This window comes from Oryzias melastigma, linkage group LG24 (genome assembly GCF_002922805.2).
Source record: "Oryzias melastigma strain HK-1 linkage group LG24, ASM292280v2, whole genome shotgun sequence".
Classification (NCBI taxonomy): domain Eukaryota; kingdom Metazoa; phylum Chordata; class Actinopteri; order Beloniformes; family Adrianichthyidae; genus Oryzias; species Oryzias melastigma.
This window is the reverse complement of record NC_050535.1, coordinates 23,991,725-24,002,167: the sequence shown is the minus strand read 5'-3', so window position 1 is coordinate 24,002,167 and position 10,443 is coordinate 23,991,725. Positions and strand designations below refer to the sequence as shown.

The following is a 10,443-nucleotide window of genomic DNA, read 5'->3' as shown; positions in this document are numbered from 1 at the left end:
TGAAGTCTTGCTGACCGATTCTTCCAGCTCTCTGATGTTCAGCTCTGTAGAGTCTGCAGATTTCCCCAGCTCCACAGGCTTGGCCTTCAATGCAGAAGACTTCTTTCTCCAAGCTTGAAACTGTGTCTGGAAGCAAAGATAATGTTCTCAATGGCAGCAAAAAGTAATGGAAACAGGAGGGAAAGGAAGGCAGAATCTCTTTGGATCAGTGTCCTATGACAAGATACTGAACCCCACATTCCTCCTCGTGGTTACAGGTCAGCGCCTTGCATGGCATGGAGCCGCCATCAGTGTGTGGATGTGGGTGCTAACGGGTCTGTGACTGTAAAGTACATTAGGCTTTAAAGCAAAGTAGAAAAGCGTTGCATTCATTTACTAATGAATAAGAAATGTCAAACTTTGGAGCACTGTGATCCCTAAATCCAAACAGAAAAGTGAAAAAATGGTTTGGATCTAGCTCTGATTTGATTGGCAGAAATTTTGCCTTGTGATTATCTGAAAAAACTGCAGGTTGAACAGCCGCTTCTCCCTCGTTATCGGGAAAAAAGGAGGTTCAGAAAAGAGCTAATGGATCTTTTTCTGAACACATTGTGTCCGGCTGTCATGCTCAGATCCTCTCTAGAGGACTTGTTCTGTAGATCTACCTGGAGTTGATGAGCGGTGTAGTTGTAGTATTTCAGTCTGTCGTTGGCTGCAGCACCAGTGGAGATGTTTAACACAGTAACCTTTAACTCATCCAGAGTCTTATTGGAAAGCTTCAAATCTCCGATCAGCTGCCAGATGCAGTCATCACAACCTGAAACCAGAACCTCATCATCTGCAGAAGAACAGACGCTGTGCTTTCCAGTGATGTGAGTCTGTGTTGCTCTTACTGTTGTTACACATGCTGATTGTTGCTTCGGTCAGACATTCTCCTGTTTGCATGTCACAGTGGCCACTCGTACAGTCACATTCTGTTGGTGAAACATTCCAGATCAGATTGAAAACTGTAGGTTATAGTGAGACAGATACAATAAGAAAAGAGTAACCTGCACACATTTCTATAATAACTTTTATTTTTCCTGGACCTGCATGTAATTCTTTAGTCACAACTGCCTTAAGGGTGGATACGGCTGTCTGCAGGTGAAAATGGTCACACCTCTGCAGGACACGCAGGCCTGCAGCAAACAGCAGGATCACAGACCGCTCAGTGAGCTCGCAGACAAAAGATGTTCATGGAAATGTTTTCTATAGGCATGCAGTGGGTGACCAGAGAATTTGAACAATTTCACAACGACAGCAAGTAAGGACAAAGTAGGTCAAATGCAGGCGTGTTGTATAGATTTTTACTTTTTAATAGGGATGTAACGATTCAGTCAAGCCACGATTCGAGTCCCAGTTTTAAAGTCACAATTTCTATTTTTCTGTTTTTTTTTCTCAACACAATTAATTAAAGGTATTGTAAGGCCAAGACTTTTTTTCTTTTTGACCCTTACATCAAACTGTTTCCTACTAACAGAAATGATTCAATACAAATAACCAATTATAAGTATTATGTAAAAAATACATAATACTGAAATGATCACAAATCCTTTTAGACTTGGTTCATGTTGTGATCCATGTGATGGACCGCTCTGCTCCCGCGCCCACTCAGTGCAACCCCTTACCCAGTTGATCGTTCACGCGCAGCTTTCAGAGAAAAAGACAGAGAGCTAAAGAGAGTTAATTAAAAGAGCACGGCGCCCAGGAAGAAGCCGGAAGAGAAACAGTCGAGAAGCTGCATCATCACCCATGACTGTTGTCATGGTAGATTGGTTAAAGTTACAGTAAAGTTGTAACGAAAATGTAACGTTGCAAGGTGAGCAAATCTCGGATTTGCTTGAATTTGCGTTAATAGTTGTGATCGCAACATCCTGAAATCCTGCAGGGACCGACTTATGTGAAACTTTTAAATCCGAAGGAACTGCAAGAATTTCCTTGGAGGGGAGCAAAGATGAAGAACACACAGCAAGTCCGCTACACCCACAGGCATACACAGGCGTACATACTCACAGCGAGCCTGCATGGAGAAATGTCATCTGCGCTGTATTTTCTCTATTTAGCCACAGGCTGAGACAAACCCATTTTTTTATTTTCTGCATTGATGAACATGTTGATGAGTTTGAACAGTTTTTTTTTACCAATTCACTAAGAATCCTTACATCCTTACTATTTAATATCACCTTAAACACTACAGGCTTTACTAGTACCGCGTGAGTACCGTTTATTTGATTAGTACGCGCTCCTTGAGTGCAGCTGACTGTTATGGAAATTAGAAAGAGTGTAGTTTGTGTGGACATCCTACAGGTACTCATGTATCATCTGCACAGCTGTCCATGTGGAATTGGTGCTCGGTCAGTAAGGAGTCACCTTATTAAAGACTAAAGTGTGGTGTAAAGACACTGTACGACTGTTACTGTTTGCAAAAATATGTCTTTGACTGTCTACTGTGTGTACAGATAACCCAGGAGATTAACACAAACTACAGTTAATAGATTCAGGAGGAGGTGCACAGTTTGGGCTGTGTGTGAAACTGATTGCAGCTGTGCATGAGTTTGAATGTCCAGCACTCTCAGCACTCTGACATCATGAGTTCGGCTGCAGAGGAGGCTGTGGGAAAGCCAGCAGTTCCTGCAGTCGTGTCCTCTGGGGCCTTCTAACAATGACTGATCATGAGAAGTTGGGGGGGGGGGCAGATTTTTGTCTTACTCTGGCAGCCGGAAGGGCTGTAATCCCAGTATCCTGGCAGGCAGCGCTCACAGTAACGGCCTCCGGCTCCGGGGCGGCACAGACAGCTGTGGGTGAGAGGATGGCAGGTGGGGCGAAGGGAAGCCGGCCCGCATTCACACCTCCGGCAGCCCTGACAGCTGGAGAAACCAGAGTAACCCTCCTACATGATACAGGGGAACACGGATTCAGAATCTGGGTCATGGTTTTCATTTGATTCAAAAAAAGTTGGGGGGTTTTGGGTGTGTGTTTTAAAAAAGGTTTGTAGAAAAAATTTAAATCATTGACTTCCTATAAACGTACTTTAAACATGATAACAAACCTAATTATGCAGTTAGATTCTGGAACATGAAAACTGACTGTAACAAAACAGTAACAACACACATGACCAGTGGAGAGCATGGAGATCACTTTAAGGCATTTTCCCAAAGCTTTAATTTCAAAATTAAAAAAAATCTATTTTAATTATTAGAATGTACAGGAGAATGCAGGGCAAAGAGGAAAAGAGCAACCCACACAATCCACTCAAGTAGATTGTGTCAGAGCTCATGGATTTTTTCCAACTTCGGGCCCACATCTGCAACAGAGTGAAATTAAATGTGGAAACCTTTGAAATCAAAAACTGATGAGCCACTTTTGCACTGTGGAACTACAGTACAATGAGCGTTTGCTGAAAGAAGATAAAACATCATTCACAGAACTCTTCCGCTTGTGTCATATTCAACAAATTAAGTAATAAGGAATGAAGTTGAAGGTTTAGTGTTTCAGTTTATTTTGGAAAAAGAGCTAAATCATCTTGTTTAATGAAACATTTCTCTGGAGAAATGTAAAACAAAACAGACAGACAAAAAAAACCACACATTTAGAATTATTCCGATTTATTTTATATCTAGAGATTGGAAGATCACAGGCTCAAATCCAAAGTCAAGCCATAACAAAGATTCCAAAAATAGGAACCCAAAACAGATAGACTGTTTGAATGGAGAGGCTGCAGTTGTGTCTACAGCTCACTGCTCCCTCAGGCCAAGGCTTAACTGGGAGAAAACACATTTCACACTCCCAGGTGTGTGGCAACTCAGGGGACTTTAACTTCAGTTTGTCAGAATGATGGTCTTCCTCACCTCGCAGTGATCACAGAGAGGTCCAGTTACTCCCGGCTTGCAGTGACAAACACCTGTCCTGTCATTGCAGGAGGACGTGCCACACTTGTTGCACTTGCACTCTGCCACAAACACAGGACACACAGCCAGTCAGGACAGCGGATGTGAGCTTGCAGGAGAGGACTATTTTTGGGTTCACAGGGCTTCAGGAACCATGTGGTAATCCTTGGTCTGAACTTGTGTCCTTGTCTTTCCAAAAAGCTCCTCTCTGCATGCTCACATGCAGCATGTTAGCATTCCAACAACTGAAGAGAAGTAAACAGGATATAAACACAAACTTCATGGAAGGTTTTATAAAACAAAACCAGGCAGAAGCTCTCATGACTTCATTAGATGTTTGACAATCACATTTCTATCACAATGTTCTAGGGAATCTTGTGTGCGTGTTTGAACCTTTATCAACAACTATCAAAAACAAAGTTTCATTTAGTTAAAGGATGACATGCACCCCCCCCCCCTCCATTTTGTTTACACCATCTTCATTTTCTTTCCGAGGCTCAAACTCTCAGAGTTTGTGTGCAGTTGCTTCTCTTCATTCTTGCAATTTAAAGAACAAGTTTCATATAAAAAAAATACATTTTTGTGTTGTAAGGTTTACTTTATTGCTTATTCTCCCTCTGTTAAGGGGTGAGGTTGACTGAGTTTACCTCTGCAGTTTTTGCTGTCAATGGCATCGCCATAGTAACCGGGGGCGCAGCGCTCACAGTTGGTGCCGGCGGTGTTACCCCAGCAGTGCTGACAGTGGCCGGTCACATTGTGGCACTCACTGAAGATCAGGTTGGGGTCGGAATTGCCGTTACAGTCACACCTCTTGCAAGAGTCACCAATCACCATTGGGTTGCCGTAGTATCCGGGTGCACACCTGGATTTTTAAAGGAATGATATTAGATGGCAGTTGCATTGAGTGATGAAGTCTGTGTAAAAAAACTTCTCTTTTTTGTCATTTTGAATCTATTTTGTGTTGTGACAGAACTGGTATTGGCGTGCTATCATGGCAGACGCTTTCTGACCTGTTAATGACAGTTTGCCTTTGCCTGTTGCTAACAGATGTTTGACACATCAGCTTTTGTGTCAGATACTAAAGTGGAAATGATTTTTTAAGAGAGCATTCACTGTTCAAACCCTTCATCCGCTGAGACTTGGCTGGTTGTTCTTCAGCACTGACCTCTCACAGTAGTGTCCAGCATAGCCCTCCTGGCAGATGCATCTTAGAGTGACGCCTCCTTTTTCACAGCGCACAGCAAAACTGGTTGAACAAATAGAGAAAAGACTTTCAGAGGTTCCACGCCCCCTTGTCATTACTCAACTTCAGAGTTGCATCAGACTTACTTGTTGGATGGGCTGGAGAGGGGGCAGCTGCAGGGCTGGCAGTGGTGACGTCCATTCAGACTCACAGAGAGGGTGTAGCCTTCCTCACACATCTCACAGAAATCCCCTGTGCTGTGGTCCCTACAGTTCTGATAGGATGGATCGATAAAGCGTCTGGGGCATTGCTCATTTACTCAAAAACGTCTCTAACAGATACTTACAATGCAGACACCTGTGATGTCCTCGCAGGAGTCAGCATTGCCTTTGCAGTTACAAGGCAGACATTCTCCTTGTTCGCTAAGGAAAGATCCTTTCTCACAAACCTGCAGAGGAAACAAGGTTTCAGGATCTTTAGGCATGCTGACCCCCGTGCACTGTGTGCATGTGCACACAAGCTTTCAGGTACATCAGTTACCATATTACTATGGCCCTTAAAACAGAGTGAAAAGAGAATGTTTTCATTAATAACGAGCCTAGTGAAGTAAAACATGTTAAAAAGCAATGATGCTTTAATGAATTAAAAAGCTCCTTCCAGCTGATGTCTTTATTCACCCAGAGCCACTTTGACAGCCAACATTTTAATTACTCTTTGCAGGGGTCATTCTCTAAGAAAAAAAAGCCCATTGATGAACACAACAATATGACTCTGAACCTTGTGACAGAACTGCACCAACACCCAAGTCATGTGTCGACTTCTACTAAAAAACATCTCTTAGGGTCACCCATAACAAGGACTTTACCCAATACTATTTGGGATAGACTCCAGCAGCCTCCAGTTGGTGCTGCAGCTGTGACTGGACTTAGATCCCAAACTCATCTAGCCACGTTTTACAGAAGCTTTACCACCTCTTTGTGTTACTATACATTTACAAAAAAGGCCAAAGGATCTTAACACAATACTATAACTGATGTATAAAGTATGTTTTATGTAATGTCATTAGATGTACCACAAATAAAGATCTGTATTTGTTAAGGAGTCTACTGAACCAAAAGTCAATATTTTTCTGCCAATTTTATTTTTGCCGGGTCTGATGTGCAATTATCTCAAGTTTTTGACTTTGGTAAAATAAAATAAAAATAACCTGCTTTCTCTTCGGTCCAATTCACACAGTGACGGCACCTCGCTGCCAATCCCTGGCACCATGTATCATTGGGGATATTTTTTAGATTTTATAATTTAGCTTTTTATATCCTTTTCTGTTCCATTCTTAGGAAAGAAAGACATGAAAGCACCTAAAAGGGGACACAGTTCATAGCAACCATTGGAGGTGGTTTTATCTAAAATAGGCTCCAACCAAAACAGAGGAAAAAATTGAAGAATGAAATTGGGTACGCTTTGTCCATCCTACGTGACTCCACCTTCCCACTACACCACATTCACCTCCATTTTTCAACTTCTTTGTGATTTATCTGTCAGATATATTTTCTCCTGTGATGTCTGGAGCTCACGCTGTTCACTCTTTGGCTTGCCACCTCTCTTCCTGTCTAAGGCGACAAACAGGTTCAGACTACTGTTTGCCTTTTAACAAGGCCTTCAACACCAGGAGGTGTTAGATTAAAACTTGAAGTTGCCTTGGTTTTATTTATTAATTTATCTAAGATAGAAAGGAATGGATTTTGAAAACATCATCCTCTAAATCCATCTTTTTCTGCTCCAATATACAGAAAAATGAAATGAAACCAAAGGGAACAAAGCTGTGCTTGATCACAATGTTACTTTTACAGCCTTCATGACCAACTCCAAATCAAAGTGACCATACTGGCAGGTAAATCTAAACTCAATATCACTAAAATCTTGAAGGAAGTTTTCAAATACTGCTCCTGCTCTACTGGGGTGTCGTCATCAGTTTTTGCCAGGCAAATTCCTCTCTAGTGAGCCTGTAACCATCACTTTGAAGCTACTCCACTCAAGGAGACTCACAGAAGCTCTTTGTCTGCTGCAGCTTGCAGGAACTGACCTTTCTTCACTCCTCCAGCTGGACATTGATTCTGTTTATATTCCCAGAGGATGGAAGTATTGTAGTATTGTAGAAGTATACAATTCCTGACTGGTTTGATTCTTTGGTAATCGTCCTGAAGACCTTCACTGTACCAGAACCAGGCCTTCTTAAGGAGGAGGCCTCTCAGGGTGGAATATACAGTGAACTCATCTGGCTCTGCAGCTGCAAGTTCACTCTGTAATGCTTACCATTTCCATAATCTTCCCACTGAAAGCAAACAAAGACCACATTCAGCCCATGTCATAAACAAAGCTGCTGCTTCCAGAGTTTAAATCTTTTACTGTTTGACACTTTACCTCTCGTTTAGATTTTGAGACCAACTTTTTCTAAAGCAAACCTCTTTGCTCAAAAGTCTGCAAGTATGTCCCTACAGTTTGTAGAGATTGCTTTTTAAAAGAAATGTGTCATGATTTTTATATTTTGTTGGAATCTGTGAGTTCTCCCAGGAAGGGGAGTCACGAGGATTTGATGGTAAAGCTCTCGTTTCTGCTTTGCTCCACAGATTTTCTGCTGCCTTTAAAGTTTTTTTTCCTGGATTTAGTCATGGAAATGTCCCCCAGAAAGCACAATCCCAGGTCACAAGAACCTCATCCTGTCTCTGTTACTGTGTAAGGGTAGTCTCGATACTGGAGCCAAGCTTCCTCCCAACAGACCTTTGGGGTCAGAAAAAGCAAACAAACTAAAATAATATAAAAGAAAAATGACAATGCTTAACTTATTCTAAAGCAGCCCTTACATGTTTCAGTATATAGAATACTCTCACTTTTATCCTGTGTTTTGAGCTAGTATTTAGATGACTAGAAAAAAATGTATGCCCTTAATCAGAACCAGAACATTGGACAGGGACGAGATCCACATCAGCATTTGGAACCAGTAATTCCACATTTTCTAACTTGGTTAAGTAAGCTGTAAAGAAAATTTATGCTACAGAATGATGGAATTTCACAGTTTATGTGGTTATCACCCAGTCAGCGCCGTAGCGGGTCAGTGGAGCAGGAGAACGGACCACTGAAAAACTAGATGTGTGCACGAGTTTAACCGTAGGTCAACAGTTAAAATGGTTGTAACATGAGTTTAAGAGAAGTACATAAAATATAATCATATCAATGTGATAAATTTCAATTTATATCACATTGATATGATTATATTTTATGTACTTCACTTAAACTCAATGTGATATACATTGAAGTACATGAGTCCACCCTGTTCTTTTCATGGTTTGATGAGTGCACATTTTCTGCTCAGTATGATGATATTTTCTTTTCGCTTGTGCATCTTTGATGGTCCAGCAATCAGTGTCAGCACTGATGAAGTTCATCAGCGGCTCAAAGTGTGAGCTGTTACTGATGCCTGAGTGTTGCACCAAGGACTCAGGAAGGTCTGGTTTTTGTAGACTGCTGGCCTAGGGCGTCCCAGAAGTCTCATGTTTGTGTTGCTGATTCTACATGAACCAACATTTTTGTTGCTTTTTCATTTTGTCCATGACCACTTGTAACCCAGTTGGCCTTCCAGTCGCCTATGTGGGCCACAGACACATATATTGGCTGGGAACAAAAATGAACATTTTGACTATCTGGTTAGTTATAGAAAATGGCCAGTGAGACATGAAAATGAAACTAAAATGCAATCTACATCACACACAATCTGCAGCCCTGCTCCAAACACTCAAAGAGGATCGAACGCCAAACTGATCGAGTGGAGTTCCACTGAAGCACAACACACTTTGACCGACTTTTTCGTCATTGCAAAAGCCACAAAAAGATGTGATAACGTGCATATAACGGAAAAATCAACCAGTACAAACCTGGCCACAACCACACGGTGCAGCTTGAGCCTAAATTAATCTTTTTTGGGAAAAGTATCTTGCATGCTTGTCAACCTTTTTCTCATAAATACATATAAATATTATAATTCCCTCTTGAACCATATATTCATGGTTTAAGAGGGAATTATAGTACTTTCAAAATAAAGCAAGTTTATTTATAGCTTTAAAATGCCGCTTTAAAATAAAATTGCGGCTACAGAAAGAGAGGCAGCTGATCTTTTCATATGAAAGCCATACAAGAAGTGCAGCAGGCATGAACATCCTAACACCAGTTTCTGTCTACTCACTATTTCTGTAGGTTTGATCAAAACTGATGTTTTATTTTCACAGATGACTGAAGCAACAGCGGAAGGCTTCACAAACTCGCGTTGTGTCTCACACACAGGCAGTTGGTTCATATGATTTATGCTGTAATGACAAACTTGGGCGGAACTGGCACACATATGCACAAACTGTCACTGGAATGTTTTAACGTTCTGGCAGACTGAGAACCCTTTAGAGCACACTGCCTGCTTATGGACATGAGACTCAGAGCAGAAAACATGCAAAAAGAGAAGATTCATGGGCTCTTACCCTGAGCAAAGTCTGCTGCTGCTCCCTCATTCTGACGGCAGAAGTTGAACACACAATCCCAAAGAGGATGCCCAGCAGGCAGAAGCCAGACAAACATTTAGAAGCCATAGATGTGTTTGTCCAGCAGCTCCCGTCCGTTGTTCTCAGTGTCTTGTGGGCAGATCTTCTCTCTCCTTTGCCTTTCAGCTCCACTACTCCACCATTTCAGATGCAGCTCTGCCCCTCTTCTCAGCAAAGTCCTATGCAACTAACTTGCATGAACTTCCTCCCTTTCTCTCTCCTCCTTTGGCCTGACTCCTCTTCCCCAGTCGGCCTGCCTCTCCCTGAGCCGGGGCCTAAATCACATACAGATGGCTGCGAACTCAGAGAAAAACACTTAGAGAGGAGAAAGAGCAGCAGAGGGTTTGCGTCTCTCAGGGATCAGACGTTGCACTCATCCAGATTCAGTCCAAGCACTGGCTGCTCGTCTCCATTTTCACCTCTACCCCTCCCCCTCTTTTGGCCAGGGTGGGCTAAAGCACTAACACTCAGTCTGCACCCAGCAGGCGAAAAAGAAACAGCTGGTATGGTGGCTCAGCTCATCCAGACATGAGCGCTGTGTTTGTTTACCCAGGTCAGACCGTCAGCGGCTGTTGAAGTCACAGCGACCGTATGAAGCAGTTCACAGGACGAGCTCCAGAGAGCACAGTCTCTGTCTTAGAACAGGACTACCGTCAGGTCCACACCACTGAACTATGTTCAGGGACAGGAACTCATGATTTAAAATAGGTTCAAGTCATGCTGTGGAGTCCCACAGAGATCCTGTGTCTCAGCCAACCAATAAACAGGAAGT

The 10,443-nt window shown here is 42.4% G+C and overlaps 1 protein-coding gene across 1 annotated transcript in view; it reads right to left on the bottom strand.

Moving 5' to 3' along the window:
- lama4 (laminin, alpha 4) overlaps nt 1–10,095 on the bottom strand; it is a 32,666-nt gene extending 22,571 nt beyond the window's left edge. Inside the window, exons 1-10 of the mRNA XM_024291369.2 lie at nt 9,612–10,095; nt 5,435–5,536; nt 5,235–5,362; nt 5,071–5,151; nt 4,553–4,767; nt 3,867–3,967; nt 2,728–2,908; nt 873–953; nt 645–796; nt 16–126 (exon numbers count right to left, since the gene is read on the bottom strand). Coding sequence (XP_024147137.1) covers nt 16–126; nt 645–796; nt 873–953; nt 2,728–2,908; nt 3,867–3,967; nt 4,553–4,767; nt 5,071–5,151; nt 5,235–5,362; nt 5,435–5,536; nt 9,612–9,719 — 1,260 coding nt within the window. The 5' untranslated portion in view covers nt 9,720–10,095. The remainder of the gene's footprint in view (nt 1–15; nt 127–644; nt 797–872; nt 954–2,727; nt 2,909–3,866; nt 3,968–4,552; nt 4,768–5,070; nt 5,152–5,234; nt 5,363–5,434; nt 5,537–9,611) is intronic.
- Nucleotides 10,096–10,443: the final 348 nt, after the last annotated feature.